The sequence below is a fragment of the Haliotis rubra genome, unplaced genomic scaffold, assembly GCF_003918875.1.
Source record: "Haliotis rubra isolate DU_JTF1 unplaced genomic scaffold, ASM391887v1 Scf69, whole genome shotgun sequence".
NCBI lineage: Eukaryota > Metazoa > Mollusca > Gastropoda > Lepetellida > Haliotidae > Haliotis > Haliotis rubra.
This window is the reverse complement of record NW_025767401.1, coordinates 699,922-724,250: the sequence shown is the minus strand read 5'-3', so window position 1 is coordinate 724,250 and position 24,329 is coordinate 699,922. Positions and strand designations below refer to the sequence as shown.

General features: G+C 38.3%; 1 protein-coding gene across 2 annotated transcripts in view; it reads right to left on the bottom strand.

Moving 5' to 3' along the window:
- The window catches only part of LOC124258292 (pre-mRNA-splicing factor SLU7-like), a 51,212-nt gene that overhangs the window by 2,473 nt on the left and 24,410 nt on the right, over positions 1–24,329 (bottom strand). For both annotated transcript variants that reach the window (XM_046692363.1, XM_046692362.1), the window contains exon 14: positions 5,652–5,792. In XM_046692363.1, coding sequence (XP_046548319.1) covers positions 5,652–5,792 — 141 coding nt within the window. The remainder of the gene's footprint in view (positions 1–5,651; positions 5,793–24,329) is intronic.

Below are 24,329 nucleotides of genomic sequence, written 5' to 3'. Positions count from 1 at the left end.
TAAACTATAGACTCATATATTTCTTGGGGTTCCAGCCTCTGGTACTGTGATGTGACCCACACATGAGAGTCACATGCAGTAAACTATAGACTCATATATTTCTTGGGGTTCCAGCCTCTGGTACTGTGATGTGACCCACACATGAGAGTCACATGCAGTAAACTATAGACTCATATATAGCAGCGTGATCTAATTGACATCTACAGCTGACAACAGCTGACATCAGCTGATACAGCTCCAGTCAGGTTAGTGTTGGAGAAGTGATGAAGGGCATTAACGTTACCACCTTGGAAGCACACAAGCCCTGCTGTCAAATCTAAAATCAACTCGGACAATTCTGGGTTTCAAACCCATAATTTAAAACTGACATGTCTACAGGGGAGGCAACTCTTCAAAGTGAATAGCCAAACAGATGCCTGCCATGCTCCTTCAGCAACACTGAGATTTCCATGGAAAGCAGGTCCATATATAGAACTTAACAACAGCATAGTCCCTCAGTGGTACTGACAACTATTGCAATCAGTTGCTTTAGAAAGGTATTAGATCTAAGCTGACAATGTAGCGAGATGTCAAACAATACAGAAGACTCCTCTTGACTCTGGGAAACCCAGAACAATCCATAGGCTGTCAATTTCAGCTTGGATGAGAATGTGTACTGTCACAACAGCCAAACTTGAAACTTAGGAACCGTTCATAATATATGGCTAAGGAGCGATGATGATGTTTATGGTGATGATGTTTATGGTGAAGCACACACAATGTGAATAACACACACACACTAAGATTTATGTACAGCGTAAAAGCCCCCTCCTTCATGTCTGTAAATCAATGACACCCACCTTGTATATGTGTACAAAATCCATGACCCCCACACACACACACCTCCCCAGAACATAATAGCTGACCTCCCCTTAAATCATCATCACCAACCCCCTTGCCATAAATAATGAATGATCCCTTAAATATATGTCAGATATGGGAAAGTAGAAGCCAAATGGTCAAATTAATTTTAGACAAAGTGATCATGTGACCTAGGAGGGGTACTTGACTGTACCTCAAAGAGGTTGCAAGAGGTGTACAGAAAAGATTGTCAGTCAGTCAATCAGTCAGTAGTAAACTATTGTGCACTTGGGCATGTTTTTCAACCAGTTTAACAAAGAAAATGTTTTGACTGAGTTGGACCCACATCTTTTTACACAAGAATACAGTACATTGCAGTTACTGAAGATATAAGGGGCAAATATAAGTTAACCTCACTACAACATCTCATCTAAGATGAGTCATCATTTCACCATGTGATACACCTGTTCAAAAATCAATATTGTGAAATTATATGTTTTATTTCAAGCATGACTGCACCTCAATGATCTTCTACATGGAATAAATTCTGTCATTGATATTCCTTAATTACACATAATATTTTGATTGTAATCCTTAAAAAATGCAAACTGTGCAATATTTATTTACAATGCACCTAGTACACAGAGGTGTAATGACGTGACATGATTTTTAACATCATGTTTGACATGTGACTCAGGGTCAGCTAGTACTTGTCTTATCAAAGTGAGTGAGTGAGTTTAGTTTCACGCCGCACTTAGCAATATTCTAGCTATATGGCGGCGGTCTGTAAATAATCGCGTCTGGACCAGACAATCCAGTGATCAACAGCATGAGCATCGATCTGTGCAATTGCGGAACCGATGACATGTGTCAACCAAGTCAGCGAGCCTGACCACCCGATCCCGTTAGTCGCCTCTTACAACAAGCATGGGCTACTGAAGATCAATATTCTAACCCGGACCTTCACGGGTGTCTTATCAAAGTAATACTGATTGTAAGGCATGGTAACAAGCACCATCTACGGAAGTCTTTTGGTATGAGATAGCCAGGGGAAGAAACCATTCGTTCTCCAGACAGATCACTCCAGACAGATACAGACAGATATACACTTGCAGAGATTTGAAAGTTAATGTTCTGTTATTATCATCCTATGAAATTATGCTGTGTTATGCCCTTTGTACCTATGGTAGAACACTGATGAGTATGGAAACTGTCATATGGCTTGTATGCCATTCTTGTGATTGCACTAAACTTCCACCCCATAAAACAGCTGGTCATTTCCAAGCTGTCAACCAAACACTAATTTCAAATGTGAAGTCTTATGAGGTCACACTCTAAGCTGCAATGATGTCAAGAAAATCTTCAACAGCGTGGGGGGTGATGATGATTTAAAGAGGAGAGGGGGAGGTAGGGGGGTCATCAATTTTGTACATTGAAATATTAAAAAATTATGCTCGAAAATAATGGGAAAGGAAGGGGGAGAGAGAGGGTAATTGAATTTGAACATGCCATGCAGGGGGGGGGGGCACTTAATTTGTGCATAAATATTAGGGGGGTCATTCACATTGTACATGCTTCTCCAAAATAATCATCATCACCCCCACAGCCATAAATTATGAATGGTCTCAAATGTGTTGACACAAAAGTAAAGCTACATTACAGATAAAGTTTGGCTCAGATAACTACATGTGAAAGGTCAATGTGTGTCGATGAAATTGTGCCAGATATGTCATATAGATCCATTCAATGCTATCTTGGTATAAACTTTACTTCATCATGTGTGAAAACAGCTGTCAGGCCAAATCTGAGGAACAAGACAACTCTGTTTCTGACCATTTAGAATCTGTGACGTCGTAAACATAGCATCAATGATTGAGAACCCAGTACTACATGTGTATAATCCCCTATATTTCAGGTTCACAACTCCCTTGAGTGCAGATTGAGCACACATATACATAAGGATTTGTTGGTTATGGTCATGTGAATATCAAATGTCAGACTCCAATTAAACCGGCTAACAACAACCCAGATAGCAAGTTCCACTTCATTTTCATCCAGTGACGCGATACTGACTCACACAGCATACACTAGAAGTGTGCGAGTTTAGTTTTATGCCAAATGAAGCAAAATTCCAGCTATATGGCATCGGTCTGTAAATAATCGAGTCTGGACCAGACAATCCAGTGATCAACATCATCAGCATCGTTCTACTCAATTGGTATTTAAGTCAGTGAGTCTGACCACCCGATCCTGTTAGTCACCTCTTACGACAAGCATGGGTGGTACTGAAGATCAGTTCTAACCCGGATCTTCACGGGTTCACACACTAGAATGTTTTACAAGTGATCTTAGTGTACACATGTTACACTATATGTTACATGAAAATTACACAACCCAACATAAATTACATAATGCGAACTGCAGTTTTATCGCCGCTTTTAGCAATACTTGCAATAAAAACAGGGGACAAAGAAGGTAAAAGGGGATAAATTCTTATTTTAAGTTATTTAGGGTATAAGTCTGTCTGATGTGTCAGAATTCACATGATAATCACTGCATATAAATATTTTAATTTGTGTCCACATTAGCGTGAGACAGATGTTGTATTGTTCATCTGTGGTTGCCAGCTTGTCCTATCTAAATAGAGAGGATTTGTGGAAACAGTTGTCCATTCATACACCATTAAGCTGTGCTTTCAACTGTGATGGAAAAACCATTATAGAGTAATGAAAGCTAATTATCAGTAGTATCTGATGAGATGCCAGTTATTTGATATATACAAATAAATGTGTTAGGAAAGGCATGATTTCACCATGAATCATGACTGTAAACATACACAAGGGAAAAGGGAATTATTCCTCCTACTCCTGATGAAAATGCTCTGCTGTTTTGAAGCCCGTCAAGTCAAGGTCCTTTTCATCATACAACACAGCAATATTCCAGCTATATGGTGGCGGTCTGTAAATAATCGAGTCTGGACCAGACAATCCAGTGATCAACAGCATGAGCATCGATCTGCGCAATTGGGAACCGATGACATGTGTCAACCAAGTCAGCGAGCCTGACCACCCGACCCCGTTAGTCGCCTCTTACGACAAGCATACCACCAAACTTCCAGGGATTATTGTGGTGAGCGATCTTAGGACTAGGATCAGTGATGATGATCCTAACTCCCAAAGTTTAACCTTGGCTTATGATCATCATAACACTTATTTTGCTTTGTAGTATGGAACCCTTGAGAAGGGCATCTTCTTCCCCTTCTAACACTGCAATGGACCAGAGAGAAAAGAGCTGACCAGTATCTTCAACTAGGTATTTGTCTTTAAACACAGGGGCGGTGGGGTAACCTAGTGGTTAAATCGTTCGTTCGTCATGTCGAAGACCTGGCTTCGATTCCTCACATGGGTACATTGTGTGAAGCCGATTTCTGGTGTCCCCAGTCGTGATATTGCTGGAATATTGCTAAAAGCAGCATAAAACTAAACTCACTCACTCAGTCAATTCTGGTATAATGTCCTTTAACTTTTCAGTGGTTGTTTTTTAAAAATATTTTATTAAGCAATTGGTGATGTTGGGTTTTTTCAAAATAACTTGAAAATCTTGAAAATTTGCTTTAAACACAAAGGTAATGTCATATCTCACAATCAGATTTCCTTTTTGAAGGGACAGCAGCACATTGTCAGTGTTGTATCAACATAATGTAATTTGATAAGTGTAACTGAGAAAGTAATGAGATCAACAACCCATGTCTTCTTTTGAAACACTTTAACATATGTTCACCGCCATGTTTAGATATCCTTCCATGATAAAACCAGTTTAAGACCAACAATGAATGACCTTCAATGTGCATCACACTATAAATGTTCAACATTTTGGAGCCACTCCATTCAGACATGCAAAAAGACATTGACATCATACTAGTTATTATTCAGAGTGAGTGAGTGAGTTTAGTTTAACGCGCACTCAGCAATATTCTAGCTATATGGCGGCGGTCTATAAATAATCAAGTCTGGACCAGACAATCCAGTGATCAAAAGATTCATTTTCAAATTTATTCAGAAAATACACAAAGTTAGGTGTTTATTCATGGGCTGCTCCTAAAGTATGTTGAGGACTGTGTATTGTTAGTAATCCAAGCCTAAATATGTTACTGACCACTGACGTTAAATGAGTTGATTTCTTTCAGATTTTTCAGTAATTTTTGCTCAAAGTTACTTCTTCAATATTTATCGAGAATTATTATTTAATGATGATCGATCTGTATGATCTATATCCAAAGCCAACCCTACCAGTGCATACATCATGCAAACATTTCCAATAATAAGGGGATGGTCTTCCGTTATTAAGTATTTAAATGAAATAATCACTATAAAGTGTAATACTCTTAAACATTTTGCAGAAACAGCATTTCAGAGAAAATGTCACACATGCATTACAAATGAATGATCTTCATCATTTGGGTGACCCCTGCCTTTTACTATTGGGCCACACACAAAGGATGACATCATGCCACACTTCCCTGACCAAGACTCAAGTACAACATCCTTGACCTTGACTCAAGTACAACATCCTCGACATATGATGAGCATTCCAAATATCTGACTTTGTGACCTTAATGGTAAATATGACTTTCAATATCAGAGACAAACATTCAAGAATATTCTGAACAGCTACCAAGCCCACTCACAAAACATGATGTCATTTTTTGGAACAGAAAAAAACAGAGACAATGGCATATATGCTTGTGGAAATAGGTTACAGTGCCCTCCCTCTGAAATCTTAAGATTGTCAGTACTTGTCAGACAACTCACCTTCTTCAACTTGTCTTCCTCATCCTCTGAGTCAGAGCTGCTGCCACTTGAACTGTGGTGCTTTTTGTGCTTCTTCTTTTTCTTCTTTTTTTCTTTCTTCTTCTTCTTCTTTTTCTTTTCAGACATTTTCTCTTGGTGTTCCTGTAAATACAGCGACTTTATAGTAACTGGTCATATTGAGTCAATTTATGTAAAATAAATAAAACAGAAGCAAAAAGGCAAAAGCAAAAAAACCTTTGTGATGAAAGTAAACTTAAAAGGGTCAGAATATAATCATGATGATCTATGTCTTATGACATACTTAGAAATATTCTCTATATAGTGACCCTTGACCTCCATTGACTTGGCATAGTGTTTCAGCTGATGTAGCTCTCATCATGTTTATGGTTGTTGTTGAATCTTACTGTGGTCTTGCATCTGACTGTTTCAAACAACAAGTAACCTGATGAGAATGGTCCCTAGGCTCTTTAAGGTGATAAAGTCTCCGTGGATTGTACACGTATGCTGTGATGTCAGCATCAACCGGAGATTATCAGACATAATCTGTTTCTGCAGCTGCATGCCTGCAGTCCACAACAACCTCCAGCAGACTGGAGTGAAGACATCTGCATCAGGCTGCCAGTGACGTGCTCCACCAAGCTGCCACATCTCACAGCCACACACTATGACCAAGTAGAATTCTCTCACGCAATGACAGATCAAGAGCAACCCACACTTCATATCTCTCAAATATATTTGTCAAGTCATTGTTAAAGGCAAGGACAGGTCCTTGTGGACTGGGTCCATTCTAGAATCCCTCATCAGAACAGAACAGCAACAGAAACCAGAAACTCTTATTGGGTACATTTAGGTCAGCTGAAAGTTGTGTGCAGTGAAATGTTCAGCAAACGAATCATGTTTGGCAGTTGTGAACCATTAAAGACTTTCATACTTATTTTCTGTGAAATGTTTCTTGTAAAAGGACAATCTTTCATAAACATAATGTTTGTTAACAGCGTTATGGAACAAATATTCATATAGAGCATCCTCAGATTTGGCAGAACCAAAGATGTACGTTCATGCATATACATCTTTGGGAGAACATTTTTTACTTTCATTTCTCTACATAGGAAAAAGTGGCTAGACTGCGGAAGGTCATTATGCAGAAAAGAAACAAGAACTTTCAGCTGGTAATTGTCCGTTACATAATGCTTCACCTTAATTCAGAGTAAATTCATTTAAAAATTATTCCTTAGGTGCAAAAAACACAACTCAGTTTTTCATTCTCTTGCCATGAACCAATCTGACACTTCATCATAATTACACTTCTATATATTTATACATGTATTTAGTTTTTTACATATTTATACATGTATTTAGTTCTTAATATATTAATACATGTATTTTAAGTTTTTAATACATTTTTACATATAAACATGTATTTAGTTTTTAATATGAAGACAAACAGTCATGACATCTGTGGCTGGCTTTGTTGTTCTGAAGAGAAATATTTTCAAAAGAGAAGGAAAGACTCATTCAGCGGCATGGGTGGGTGGGTGGGTGAGTGGGAGTGGGAGGAGTGAGGAGTGAGGAGTGAGTGAGTGAGTGAGGAGTGAGGAGTGAGGAGTGAGGAGTGGGTGAGTGAGTGAGTGAGAGAGTGAGTGAGTGAGTGAGTGGTGGAGTGGAGTGAGTGAGTGAGTGAGTGAGTGAGTGAGTGAGTGAGTGAGTTGGGTTTTACGCCGTTTTAGTAATATTCCAGCAATATCAAATATCCCAAATGATCAAAGAAATTCAAGAGCTTGGTGTCACACAATATTTCACCTCTCCCAAATCACCCAACTATGAAAATGCTACACCTCCATTGATCCAACATAATGGGGAAGGGACAGACAATGTAATCATGTCATGAGCAACATGTACCAATAGTCTTGTAAAGACTACACCAGGTATCATCTACCAGCTTACATTCCTTGGGCATGTTTCACAAAGAGGTTTTAGTACTAAGAAAGTCATAAGTCTGCTCTGAAGTCTATGAGTTACGATAGCTTTGTGAAACTGGTCCTGTCCGTCTGACTCAGCAACCCTGCTGCCCTCTCGCTGCCCCCAGGGATACACAACAATGGGAGATGCTACCACACACGGAGGATGTCAGATGTGGAGGCACAGAAAAATCAATGCTTTTCTTCACCATCAATCAAAGTGTCATATGATACATTCTGCCAGTAACCTTGATAAATTGCTAGCATCAGCAGAATAACTCAATATTTGTCTACTCTCTGCGTTACATAATTAATGTCATCTCCAACAGACTCCAACATTTATCTAAGCTTGTTACAATATGGAACTCGTTCCAAATCGTTTGTAGCTGTCTGTAAGTTAGGATCATCAGGAGTGCAGTAATGGTAAAATCATTCAGCAATCAAGTTAGTTTATGCTGCCACTGATAATTTCTCTTCTCTTCCTTCAGAGGAATCCTCAGAGGTCATGATTTATCACAACATGAGTAAGAAAATATTTCCTGTAGTTTTCTAATTTAACAGGAAGTCAGCAAGTGTTTTGGGGTGTTTTTTTGCTGTTTACTTGCCTTTCAGTTGCTAAACAACACTGTTTAACACTGAGATCACAAATCACCATTTAACTGTTCTAAGATCACTAAACAACACTGTTTAACACTGAGATCACAAATCACCATTTAACTGTTCTAAGATCACTAAACAACACTGTTTAACACTGAGATCACAAATCACCATTTAACTGTTCTAAGATCACTAAACAACACTGTTTAACACTGAGATCACAAATCACCATTTAACTGTTCTAAGATCACTAAACAACACTGTTTAACACTGAGATCACAAATCACCATTTAACTGTTCTAAGATCACTAAACAACACTGTTTCAAACCAAACATCAGTAACTAACTCTGAATTTTCCTGGAATTACCAAACAACACTGTATCGTCCTAATATCATCAAACAACATTGTAGTCCTAGCATAACCAAACAGCAATATACCAGTCCCTCCTGGAATCCGCGGTTGCAGAATAAATCATGGAAATTACCTTTTGATGCAAAAAATATCTGGTCAGCAGAAACCGATTTCATGCAGGATACCTGCAGAATTTGCCATTTTTCTGCTGCGGAATTTACTTATTTTGAAAGTTGAATCAAGATTGAATATCAAGCAAACCGAAAAGAAGAGGTAAATGTCAAAAGTATGATTGGTTACACAAAAACGAACATAGACATTTGTTATGACATTTTAAAAATATTCACGAATAAAGATGTTTTATTCATAGAGTAAGCTTTTCTTAAGCACCTTTCAATAATATTACTTGAATTTGACACTGCAATTATGTCCACAAAATCAAAGACGTATATACGTATGTGTATATACGTCTTTGACAAAATCAATCTTTTTGAAGATTAAAATGAATTCGGATTTCGTTTTAGTATTAAGTAGACTTTTACATGAAACAGGAAGTTGTTCGTCTGCAGCAACGTTAGAGCTAGAAAAGAAATCGTTGTGAATGATTGTTTGTAACTATTATTCAGTCACTCATTATGGATGAATTTGTGCACAAAGTTCCAAGTCAAACAGGCTCAAAGTTAGGAAATGTTGAGGCAAAGGCCAAAAGGTCTGTCTAAAGATTTGTATGAAGACAGTGGGAAGTGATTTGGTTGTGTTTGTAATGTCCTTCTTGATCACACACGTAAGAGTATTGTTTCTGATCATCTTTATCGTTTTTTGCAGGGTTTTTGTCAGGTTTTTAACTGCAGAAGTTTTGCAGAATTTTGAAAAATGGGATGCAGAATCTACTTAAATTTGCTGTTAATTCTTAAAAATCCGCTGCGGAATTGAGGAATGGATATACTGTCCTAGCATCACCAAACAGCAATATACTGTCCTAGAATCACCAAACAGCAATATACTGTCCTAGCATCACCAAACTTCAATATACTGTCCTAGCATCACCAAACAGCAATATACTGTCCTAGCATCACCAAACAGCAATATACTGTCCTAGCATCACCAAACAGCAATATACTGTCCTAGCATCACCAAACAGCAATATACTGTCCTAGCATCACCAAAGAGCAATATACTGTCCTAGCATCACCAAACAGCAATATACTGTCCTAGCATCACCAAACAGCAATATACTGTCCTAGCATCACCAAACAGCAATATACTGTCCTAGAATCACCAAACAGCAATATACTGTCCTAGCATCACCAAACAGCAATATACTGTCCTAGCATCACCAAACAGCAATATACTGTCCTAGCATCACCAAAGAGCAATATACTGTCCTAGCATCACCAAACAGCAATATACTGTCCTAGCATCACCAAACAGCAATATACTGTCCTAGCATCACCAAACAGCAATATACTGTCCTAGCATCACCAAACAACGCTGTATTGGTCTAGCACTACCAAACAATACTGTAATGTCTGAATTTCAGGCTGCATTAGGTGGAGATAAGCTCACCCTGTTTCTGTGATGACTAGAATAGGGATCTGTCAGCTCATAAAACATTTCCAATATGGAATCAAGCCATCATGATTATCGGCATAATATGTTGAAAGCAGCTCCTTTTGTGAGCACTCCACAGAATTCACCATACAGGCAAACAACAAAACTAGTCGTCTCTAATCATGATAATATACCTTTAACATAGCAGATTGCTTGGGGCAATATTTTGATGAACCACACATATTCTCACGTACACTGCACTTACTCCAAACTCATTTCCTCCCACCAAAACACAACAAAACAAGAGTTCATTTCGTACCTTGTTTCATCTGAACAAATATCCTGAACAAACAGGACTCAATCCTGCTTCCAGTAGGTCTCATGTTGCAGATGCACAGCTCACTGACTACCATGTCCCCAGTAACTCTCACACGAAAAATATTTTCAAATGTAAAGAAAACACTTGACATATTCCCATCTTTACACAACTATCCCTTGTTTGGAATTGGAAGAGCAATTACATGCTCTAATCAGCAGGGATATTGGTTCCAAGAATGCTGTTCAGAAACTTGTTTACAGTTTTTAGTGCATGCTGTCAATTTTCCAAACAATAATCAACTGTCCTCAGAAAAAATCAGAGTTGCTGGAATTTGTTTTCAATTATCACATTTGAGGAAAAGGAAATTAAAAGAATTAGAAATATTTCAGATACATGAAACAACTTGACAAATAATAGGTATTCCAATGGGTACTACTGGTTGGTGCTCCTCTCGAAAAAATATATTTCTGTATGCGAATGATTCAGAGTTGTGCACTGCTGTAATAAAATCTGAGGAAGGACATGTTACTGAATCATGTTTCCATAGATAAGCAAGTAATGGGAAGATGTATAAGTATCTTCACTTCATCTGTCTACCAGGGTTTGAAATCAAAGAAACATTACAGAAACCATATTCACTGTCCTGTAGGCAAGGTTTAAAAGAGGTATGAGTTTCTAATTGCAAAATGGATCATTCATTCAGAAATTACTCGGTTTACATTCAGAAGAATTTACAAAACATGACATGCTGCTTGGTCATTGTATGATCTTGACAAGATGTCTTCAGTCCTGGCTCTCTGGTACCTGCTTTGTTTACAACACTCAGGCCGCAACAAACCAGAACAAATATGTCATCAGAAGTCGGCAGTTTCAAATGACATGGTCAGTAGCCACTGAATTCAACATTGGTTCCCTGAGACATAGCTGGAGAAATGCGAGATAGAAATGAAAGCCAAAGACATAAGTCTTTGTTACCTAGTCGCGTGAGAAAAAGTTCCAATGGGCCTTTAGGCCCTGAACGTATCGAGGATATGTTTTGTTTTATTCCTTCTCAGCCTTTGTCCTTGAAGGGTGTACTGGATGATCCAGAATATGCATCAAGTTCAACATCACCAAAAGTGCTGTAAATGATGATGCAAGTAAGCAGAAAAGGATTTCTCTGGACTGAAATTGGGACCAATTTCCAAATGGCATGGTGTATTTATAATAAACTGCATTGTGTAGACCTAAATATTTCACACTGAAGCTCCAGGTGAGAACTGGTCTTAAGCAACCAATGCTTAGTGTTGACTTACAGCATCGGGTGGCCAAGTTTGTTGATTCGGTTGATGCATGTCATCATGTACCAAATATTTGAATGTTTGGTCAAAACTTTATCATTAATAGACAACCTTCATATACCTGGAATACTGCTGAGTACAGCATCAGACAATAAACAAACAAATAACTATAAAAGAAATGGTGTCTACAAGCGCTGATACACCAAGTTCATATTGAGTGATGACAACCTTTAGGGATATCAATCATTTGTCAGAAGACTCCCAGTGATATATCAGACGCATCTCAGGTATGAGGTCTTTAACACCTGTCATAAGCATATAGTTGAAGACCAGTTGCTGTTGTGTCAGAGCTCAAAGCAAGCATTTAAACAAACACACTGATCACTCCTCCTGACAGTGGCTACTTTAATACTGGTTATTATCAGTTTGTTCCAACTGAAGGTTAGGTACCAGGTTTGGGGATCGATCATTTCAGGTGGCAGGACACACTCTCTAGAATCAACTTCCACTGGAGTTAAAGGGGAAGTGTACACGATAAAATCACATTTATTCTTATGTAAAACAAAATGAAATTATTTAATATCAACATTTGAAATTATACACTCACTTTTCTTACAATGAAAGTATAACCCTCAAAATAAGTGCTGAAATGTTATGCAATCATGCGGTCCTTGTTTGCCGAGCTAAACAGGCCAGAGTTACCGCCCTTTGATGACGTAATTGGTGCCACTTGATTTTAGACTGGTCTCCAGTCTAGTCCCAAATCAAAAGATAATAATTCGGTGAGAAATTAAACACATGAAAAAAGTTTGTGAAAATACGAAAGAAGCATAAGAACTGAAAATGTAAGCAGCAGGACAGATTGATCGTGTGTATTTTCATTCATAACCTCACGTCAATGAAAATACCAAATATGTGTAACAATGTTGACGTACGTATGACATCAATATCGGGAAGCGACATTCCCAAAATGGCGTGTTCACTGACACGAGTACGCCGGATATTTTGACGGGAAATTTCATTGTTTCAAGCAACGTATATACATAAATGTGACATGTAAGTAGTCCGAAACATTCTGACAATCTGCTGGTTCTTATTTTCTTTTTGTTTTCATTGTGACCAAGGGAAATAGTCAGAAATGAGGAGAACTTCCATCGTCGGTGTGCGTGAATTTTTCATCAGTCATGGCGTCACGCTTTCAGAAACTATAATATGTTGTGATGAATCTCGGAAATCATTGGAATACACCTATTTTATTTAACTATCTCTTGCTACAATACCTTTCCCATGCATGGTCTAAAACTAATGAGCAAGTGTACGTAACAAAAGTAGGCGAACAGATACACAGAGTGAAATCTGAATTCGACTTTGTTTACATTTCAAACAAGTGGTCCTTTCCCAGTGCGGCATCTGATATATTTTGTTAGATTTCACTGAAACACTTGGTATTGGTGACAAAGACCATTTGTCATTTTATTTTTAACTGTATGAGGAATTCAGGGATTCGTGTAAGAGTACATGTGACGTGATTTTATAAACACTCTGCAATATGGCTGAAAATTCACTTTGACGTTAACTGTGTGTATTTCGTAATGTGTCAAAACTGGCCAGATTTACGATGCATGTTATTTTCAGTATATTTGCCTTAAATTGAGTGTATGATGTCAAAGAAAACAGAATTTCAAACAGAATTAAGAACCGACAATTGCATTTTTCGTCGTGATGTATTTGGATATGGTATCGATAGGTGGGAAGAGTGGAAGAGGTCACGATTTATGTAGGAATTAAGTAACAAACGTAGAATGCCGACACATTCACCGATGGCAAGCTAGATGTAGTGCATAAACATTTTAGTTTTTGTGAAAAACGATACTGTTGAAAGACTACCGACTCAGGTTGAATGTTGTTCAATTTGGTTAAGTGGTAACACTGTTTGTACAATGTATACGTTTTTTTCAAACTGCATCATCATCACAGTGTGGAACTGACCACATGCCAGCTGACGGCCAGGCAACAGCTGGATTAAAACAGTAGCCTGCGCATCAAGACACTATAACCACACCTATGCCTGCACCACATGAAATGGGTCTAACAACGTCATTCGTTTATCGGTCTGGCACCAATGACGTCATTTCCAATGTACATAAGCCATGGTGTGTTTATTGTGGACATAGAACTCTTGGTTAATGTGGAAAATGTGAATCGATATAGCGCGCAAAAAATAAATTAGTTACTTCTGATATCTGTACTGTTTGGGCTATAAAACAACTTGACAAACACTTTTTATGACGAAAAAGTGCTAGACAAAAACGTTAATTTTCGTGTAAACTTGCCCTTTAAGGACAATTAACATCCTGAAGATTTTCAAATCTAAACTGAAGACATACCTTTTTAAGAAAACATACAGTGTCTAACTTTTCATTCTTGAGTTGTTCGGAGAGCGCTACTGAGCAGTACTTTCGGACTGGAATTGGCGCTATATAAATGTTTTCATGATGATGATGATGATGATGAAGGATCACTATCAGTTCCTATATTTTTCTGTGTTTTCCAGAACCATACAAGAGACACTCACAGAGCAACTTGTCTTAAGTACATGACCCTAAATCAATCACAAACTGTCCAAATTATAATGTAAGTCCACAAAATTCAAAATCAAATCTAGTCTGCTAGAGAGAACATCCAAAACCTTTACAGAAGAACAGATGCCACATGGACAAAGCAACGAACACAGCTTATTTGTTTCATCACTTGACTGAACATAAAATGGAACTTTCTGCTCGTCTGAAGAAATCAAAACATAAGGAACAGACATTGTAGGAGCCAACTAGTACTAATGTCTTTCCCCTCAACACATGATATATGCTGTAGTGATGACCGGTTGAACTAAGATGGTGTATTAATGCTGATACCAGCATGCAGCCAGTTCTGTCTATCTGGCAGAATTTGATTACTCTGCCGGCTGCAAATGGTGTCACTCAATATATGGTGGTCACTCAATACAGGATGTCTGAAGATGCCCTGATGATCCAGACATAATGGACCAAGCATTACATGTCAGCCGCACAGATGGAAAGATGAGCATGACAAGACTTGGAAGACACTCATCAAAGAGTGAATGGCCAATCCACAGCCCTTCAAGACATCCAAAGTGATGCTAATTTAGGATTTGTTGGATAATATGCTCAGTAGACTTGTTGAAAGCTTTTTGTGTCACACAATGACCTTTGTTTGTTAGTATTGTGTTTAACGCCGCGCTCAGCAATATTTCCAGCTGTATTGCATCGGTCTGTAAATAATCGAGTCTGGACCTGACAATCCAGTGACCAACAGCATGGGATACGATGACATGTGTCAACAATATCAACGAGCCTCACCACCTGACCGCGTTAGTCGCCTCTTAAGACAAGCATGAGTTGCTGAAGACCAATTCTAACCCTCATCTTCGCAGGTCTCACATAATCAGCAGTTTTTACCTACCAAATGGAAAGAATGTAAGTTTCCATCTTTATTTGATGGCTCATCATGTGAGGCTGTAGATTGAGGCGGTGCTCAAGTGGTCCCCAAAACAACAGAGGCACCATAATTGATGACTGACTGACTGAGTTTGGTTTTACGCTGCTTTTAGCAATATTCCAGCAACATCACGACAGGGGACACCAGAAATGGGCTTCACACATTGTACCCATGTGGGGATTCGAACCCGGGTCTTCGGCGTGACGAGCCAACGCTTTAACCACTAAGCTACCCCACTGCCTCCTAGACCTACTTTTCGATGTCACATGCAAACATACTGTTACAAATCGATTTATGACGACATTAAACTTTTGTGGATAACAATTTCCTGTTCAGTGTCCAGTTTTGTACATTGAATTGTGAATGTACAAAGATGCCCTGACCTTACAACATGTGTAAGAACAGTTTACATAACAAAGAAATGTTATCCATATAAGTTTTATCTCTTCATGTTCTGACGAGTTCTAAATGCCTAAGATCAGGTTGATTAACTTTCACTTATAACATAGTCAAAATGCATAGGTTCTTGGACAGAAACACACACTAGAACTTCTAAACATCACCTTTTTATATGTTTTGTATTATTCTTCCCTGTTACACAACAACAGCTCGACCAATGACCTCAAGGATAATGTGGAACAGGAAGGAAGATGGCTCTTTATCCACACATACAGCTTCCGTCTGTCGCCATTATCAAGGCAATGGCAGACAACACCCTCCATTACTCGTGCATACTCTAGAAACTATCATCATATCATCTCCTTCAGTGGAAAATGCAAGCTGGCATTCGTTCTCATCTACAGCACTCAACTGTTCTTTTGATGGTCTACACAGAGACTGAGATGTTAAAAGGCTTTGTGATGCAGTCATTGCCGTTTCCTATTCTTTGGCACTCATATCAATATTCAATAATGTAAGATTATTAGTTTCCAAACTTCTGACCTGTGAAATAACCCATTTGCTCTAAATATGCGGTTTCCTTTAACATCGGCTCATATTTTCATATAAAAATCAATAAAACAAACAGCAAATGTCCTGAGTTTATCTATGCTATTATAACGGTTGTTGGTAAGGAGGTGCTAGACAACTGCAGGCAGAGGTAAGTAGGTTTGTTGATGTAACCATGGTAACCATTGTAGTGTCCAGGTCAGTTCTATTTCTCAGCAATAAAGCGGGACTTCAACAGCCTGGAAACTGCATGTAGACATCAGGAAAAAATATTCTACGTTTATAATATACAATTTCATATTAGCCTGGACACTCCATAATGTGGACATCAGGATAAAACGGCTAGCTTTATAATAAACCATTTCCTATTGGCATGGACACTCTGCAATGTAGACATCAGGAAAAAACGGCTGCCTTTATAAAAAACAATTTCCTGTTAGCCTGGACACTCCATAATGTGGACATCAGCAGCATCTTTATAAAGTATTTGAATGGATTCACTTGCTTGACAATGGTGTTAGTACCTACACCAAAATGTCACACTCATTGCAATAAAGAAGTTGACTATCCATAGAACTTGGTTTTCTTTCATCTTTCTTTCTAAAATGCCTCTCGAACCACATACTTGAATGGCAGTTAGAAGTGATACACATAAAGGTAAAAGTTTGTGGAGTTTTTCTTACTCCTTCATCATGTAAATGCAAACTAGGAAGCAGATAGCGTATACGTTATCTCTGAAACAACAGTGGTAAGATAACAATGAATGCAAACTAGGAAGCAGATAGCGTAGTATACGTATCTCTGAAACAACAGTGGTAAGATAACAATGGTTACTCCTTCATCACGTAAATGCAAACTAGGAAGCAGATAGCGTATACGTATCTCTGAAACAACAGTGGTAAGATAACAATGAATGCAAACTAGGAAGCAGATAGCGTATACGTTATCTCTGAAACAACAGTGGTAAGATAACAATGAATGAAAACTAGGAAGCAGATAGCGTATACGTATCTCTGAAACAACAGTGGTAAGATAACAATGAATGAAAACTAGGAAGCAGATAGCGTATACGTTATCTCTGAAACAACAGTGGTAAGATAACAATGAATGAAAACTAGGAAGCAGATAGCGTATATGTTATCTCTGAAACAACAGTGGTAAGATAACAATGAATGCAAACTAGGAAGCAGATAGCGTATACATATCTCTGAAACAACAGTGGTAAGATAACAATGAATGCAAACTAGGAAGCAGATAGCGTATACGTTATCTCTGAAACAACAGTGGTAAGATAACAATGAATGAAAACTAGGAAGCAGATAGCGTATACGTATCTCTGAAACAACAGTGGTAAGATAACAATGAATGAAAACTAGGAAGCAGATAGCGTATACGTATCTCTGAAACAACAGTGGTAAGATAACAATGGTGGAGACTTCGCAAAGGAAGCCAACAGTTAATTGGCGCTGAATGGTAATAGTGGACAAATAGAAGCCTGGAGTTAATCCAGGTGTAAACAGTACTGATAGGTAATTAGGCACTGATAGGTAATGGACAAAGGGAGGGCAAGAGGGATAACAGCATTCATTGGTAATATAGTGAAGAAATAGAAGCTAGCACAGATAATTAAATCAATAAGACTTGAGCTGTTGGTGCCTCTGCCATTGGAGTGCAAAAGGGTTTTCATAGTATTGTCGCTGGACAAAGTGGCATCTGGCTTTGTTTTTCATGAGGTGGGAAATCTGATTGCAGACAGGTACTGTGAATGGTGATTCTGATGGGTGATCGGGCAGTTTTGGGTTTTAGTTTTATAGAGTATGTGGGCAGGGTAATTGTGGAGTAAAGTGAAGGTTTTTCTCCTTCCTGCAACCTTTATAATACACAATTTCCCATTATTCTGGACATTCTGCAATGTGGACATCAGGTAAAAACTGATACCTTTATAATACACAATGCCACATAGCCTGGAAACACCACTATGTGGACATTCGCAGCAAACAGATACCTTTATAATACACAAGCCTGGAAACACCACTATGTGAAACACCACTATGTGGACATTCACAGCAACAAACAGATACCTTTATAACAAACAGATACCTTTATAATATACACAATGCCACATAGCACTATGTGGAAACACCACACAATGCCACATGTGGACACCACTATGTGGACATTAAGAACAAACAGATACCTTTATAATACACACATATGCCACATAAGCCTGGAAACACCACTATGTGGACATTATGTGGCACGCAACAAACAGATACCTTTATAATACACAATGCCACATAGCCTGGAAACACCACTATGTGGACATTCGCAACAAACAGATACCTTTATAATACACAATGCCACATAGCCTGGAAACACCACTATGTGGACATTCGCAACAAACAGATACCTTTATAATACACAATGCCACATAGCCTGGAAACACCACTATGTGGACATTCGCAACAAACAGATACCTTTATAATAATGCCACATAGCCTTTAGGAAACACCACTAGCCTGAAACACCACTATGTGGACATTCGCAACAAACAGATACCTTTATAATACACAATGCCACATAAGCCTGGAAACACCACTATGTGGATACATTACACAATGCCACATAAGCCTGGAAACACCACTATGTGGACATATCTAACAAACAGATACCTTTATAAAATGCCACATAGCCTTGAAACACCACTATGTGGACAATCGCAACAAACAGATACCTTTATAATACACAATGCCACATAGCCTGGAAACACCACTATGTGGACATTCGCAACAAACAGATACCTTTATAATACACAATGCCACATAAGCCTGGAAACACCACTATGTGGACATTCGCAACAAACAGATACCTTTATAATACACAATGCCACATAGCCTGGAAACACCACTATGTGGACATTCGCGAACAAACAGATACCTTTATAATACAAACAGAAACACCACTTTATAACAAACAGATACCCACATAAGCCACTATGTGGAAACAGATACCTTTATAATACACAATGCCACATAGCCTGGAAACACCACTATGTGGACATTACACAATGCCATAACAAACATTCATAACAAACAGATACCTTTATAATACACAATGCCACATAAGCCTGGAAACACCACAATGCCACATAAGCCTGGACACTATTAACAAACAGATATAACAAACAGATACCTAATTATAATGGAAACACAATGCCAAACAGATACCATATGCCACTGGAAACACCACTATGTGGACATTCGCGAACAAACAGATACCTTTATAATCACAATGCCAAACAGATACCACTATAATAACAAACACACAATGCCACATGTAAGCCAAACAGATGGAAACACAATGCCACATAAGCCTGGAAACACCACTATGTGTTACGTCACTCTCAGCAATATTTGGTCTGTAAATATTCAAGTCTTTGGCCAGGCAATCCAGTGATCAACAGCATGAGCATCGATCTACGCAATTGGGATACAATGACATGTGTCAACAAGTCAGCGGGCCTGACCACCCGATCCCGTTAGTCAACTCTTACGACAAGCATGGGTAACTGAAAATCAATTCTAACCCGGATCTTCACGGGTTTCACCTTCAGATTTATCCAAACAACTAAACTAATTCCCCTGGTATATGGGAGTCATATCTTAATGGATTAACTAAACGGGACTAGATACCTAAGCCAGCTTGCCAAACATATTCAGACCCAATGAGTATTTATTGATCTCACGACTAAATATTCAAAGCAATTCAAAACATGAGACAAACATGTGTAGCGTTACTGCATTCATCAGCTAGCATACTACCCTTTCAAGCAGAACGTTATGATGTTTATACACATTTCCAGCAGGGTATTATCAATATTTACAGTAATTTACTTGCAAATGACCAAAACAAATTGATACAGATTTTCTTGTATGCAATTACTGTGAAGAGGACTCATTTGAATGTTCATTCATATCAAGCAGTTCAGTCAACCATCATGACAGCATGTGTTCCATATTCAACAAAAACACTATCAAGCAATGAGTTAATCAACGAACAGTCATCACTTAACTATTTTGATGTATTTAACAACAATTTGACACTTTAGAGAAACCAAGGGTCTCAACTCCACATAGAGTACTGCAGCGTTTTCAAGTAACTTTGACGACCGAGTCACTCATTCCCTGATGAGAATACAGACAAAAGTGACAGTCAAAGAAACTGACTGACTGTCATCTGAAATATGCTGACGTTTTCTTAGAGTAGTTCCTGTCATAACTTTATATATAATCAAAAACATCACACTGTTTTATTTCTAAATTAATGTGAACTCCTGAAGATGAGCACCAGGTCGAGCTTAGGCGATTTATAGAATAATCGGTTAATCGATCGGTGCGATTATCGATGGGCTCGGGGCACTAACTGATATTCATAAAAAAAGGAAACATCAAATTAAACTTTAGAAAGTATGCTTCTTATTGTTATGTTTGTTAAATCGAGACAACTGATGCAGTTTCCTGAAAAACTGCAATGTTAACAACATACTCGTGTCTCAAGAGGAAGTATCCATGATTGTTGTTTTTATCAGTGCCTGTTTTATTTGCACATGTCATGATTGTGTCCCGTAATTGGCCACATGATTTTTGTGTTGGGGTTCACAATTACAATTGATAATTGATTACTGAGCTCTGACTATTGATCTCCATATTGCGAGTGATAACCAGCACTACTACCAGTTACGTAGGAATGTTTTAAAATCTAGGTAAATAGGATGATAATAAAGAGAAATACTAGACTGGGGGCATGATCAAAGTACATGGCATAACTATTACAACAAAGAAGACAAAGTCATCAATATCCCCTTAATGGCAAAATACTCTTCATGATTATGTCTACGAGTTATGATTATGTCAAATATTTAGGTGTGTATATAGAAATATTTAGGTGTGTATATAGAAAAGTGGAAGGAGAGTATTGAAAGGTTTTTAAAGTTCTGCTCCAGAAAGCAGCACTATCACCAATTTCAGTCAAACTTGTTGCCATGGAAATGCCAAAAATATTTTATTCAAAATTCCAAAACTACCAAAAGGCACCAGTACACCACTAGACCAATCTATGTGCCAAGTTTGGTGAAGAAATATTGAACGGTTTTAGAGTTCTGCTCCGGAAAAGAGCACTACTACAATTTCAGGCTAAGTCAAACTTGTTGCCATGGAAACGCCAAAAATATTTTATTCAGAATTCCAAAACTACCAAAAGGCACCAGTACACCACCAGATCTATCTATGTGCCAAGTTTGGTGAAGAAATAGTGAACAGTTTTAGAGTTCTGCTCCGGAAAAGAGCACTACCACAATTTCAGGCTAAGTCAAACTTGTTGCCATGGAAACGCCAAAAATATTTTATTCAGAATTCCAAAACTACCAAAAGGCACCAGTACACCACCAGATCTATCTATGTGCCAAGTTTGGTGAAGAAATAGTGAACAGTTTTAGAGTTCTGCTCCGGAAAAGAGCACTACCACAATTTCAGGCTAAGTCAAACTTGTTGCCATGGAAACGTCAAAAATATTTTATTCAGAATTCCAAAACTACCAAAAGGCACCAGTACACCACCAGATCTATCTATGTGCCAAGTTTGGTGAAGAAATATTGAACGGTTTTAGAGTTCTGCTCCGGAAAAGAGCACTACCACCAATTTCAGTCTAAGTCAAACTTGTTGCCATGGAAACGCCAAAAATATTTTATTCAGAATTCCAAAACTACCAAAAGGCACCAGTACACCACCAGATCTATCCATGTACCAAGTTTGGTGAAGAAATATTGAACGGTTTTAGAGTTCTGCTCCGGAAAAGAGCACTACCACAATTTCAGGCTAAGTCAAACTTGTTGCCATGGAAACGCCAAAAATATTTTATTCAGAATTCAAAACTATCAAAAGGCACCAGTACACCACCAGATCTATCTATGTGCCAAGTTTGGTGAAGAAATATTGAACGGTTTTAGAGTTCTGCTCCGGAAAAGAGCACTACCACCAATTTCAGTCTAAGTGGAACTTGTTGCCACGGAAACGCCAAAAATATTTTATTCAGAATTCCAAAACTACCAAAAGGCACCAGTACACCACCAGATCCATATATGTGCCAAGTTTGGTGAAGAAATATTGAACGGTTTTAGAGTTCTGCTCCGGAAAAGACAAATGTGCACGGACGGACGGACTGGACGGACGGACGCACGGACTGACGGACGGACGCACGGACGGAGTCCATTTTAATACCCCCCGCAAAACGCGTTGCGGGGGATAAAAATGAGAGTTGCCAAATGAATGAGCCTGTATTTCAGTGTGAGTGCGTGAGTGACTTTGGTTTAACGCCTCTATTAGCAATATTCACCAGAAATGGGCTTCACATTGTACCCACGTGAGGAATCGAACCCAGGTCTTCGGCTGACGATGGTCTTCAGTGGGATGGAGAAATGAAACCTCAAAAACACCTTACACAACACAATAAGTCACCATACACACACAACTCAGGCAGCCACACTCAAGTAACACATGAAGTACCAGTTGTGGTAGTACAGCACAATGATATCCAGCCTGTAATTACATCATGATATCCAGCCTGTAATTACATCATGATATCCAGCCTGTAATTACATCATGATATCCAGCCTGTAATTACATCATGATATCCAGCCTGTAATTACATCATGATATCCAGCCTGTAATTACAACATGATATCCAGCCTGTAATTACATCATGATATCCAGCCTGTAATTACAACATGATATCCAGCCTGTAATTACATCATGATATCCAGCCTGTAATTACATCATGATATCAGCAGCCTGTATATACATCATGATATCCAGCCTGTAATTACATCATGATATCCAGCCTGTAATTACATCATGATATCCAGCCTGTAATTACATCATGATATCCAGCCTGTAATTACATCATGATATCCAGCCTGTAATTACATCATGATATCCAGCCTGTAATTACATCATGATATCCAGCCTGTAATTACATCATGATATCCAGCCTGTAATTACATCATGATATCCAGCCTGTAATTACATCATGATATCAGCCTGTAATTACATCATGATATCCAGCCTGTAATTACATACATGATATCCAGCCTGTAATTACATCATGATATCCAGCCTGTAATTACATCATGATATCCAGCCTGTAATTACAACATGATATCCAGCCTAATTACATCATGATACATCATGATATCCAGCCTGTAATTACATCATGATATCCAGCCTGTAATTACATCATGATATCCAGCCTGTAATTACATCATGATATCCAGCCTGTAATTACATCATGATATCAGCCTGTAATTACATCATGATATCAGCCAGCCTGTAATTACATCATGATATCCAGCCTGTAATTACATCAATTAGCCTGTAATTACATCATGATATCCAGCCTGTGTAATTACATAATTACATCATGATATCCAGCCTGTAATTACATCATGATATCCAGCCTGTAATTGTAATCATGATATCCAGCCTGTAATTACATCATGATACAGCCTGTAATTGATATATCCAGCCTGTAATTACATCATGATATCCAGCCTGTAATTACATCATGATATCCAGCCTGTAATTACATCATGATATCCAGCCTGTAATTACATGATATCCAGCCTGTAATTACATCATGATATCCAGCCTGTAATTACAACATGATATCAGCCTGTAATTACATCATGATATCCAGCCTGTAATTACATCATGATATCCAGCCTGTAATTACATCATGATATCCAGCCTGTAATTACATCATGATATCCAGCCTGTAATTACAACATGATATCAAGCCTGTAATTACATCATGATATCCAGCCTGTAATTACATCATATCCAGCCTGTAATTACAACATAATATCCAGATGTAAGAACAACATCATCACATCCAGGATACAAGTACCACATCATGATATCCAGCCTGTAATTACATCATGATATCCAGCCTGTAATTACATCATGATATCCAGATGCAAGAACAACATCATCACATCCAGGATACAAGTACCACATCATGATATCCATGATATTCATCCGGCAAGACCCAATCCCATGACCCATGTTGAAGAACTGCGCCAGCAATGGAGAGTGGTTGTCCCG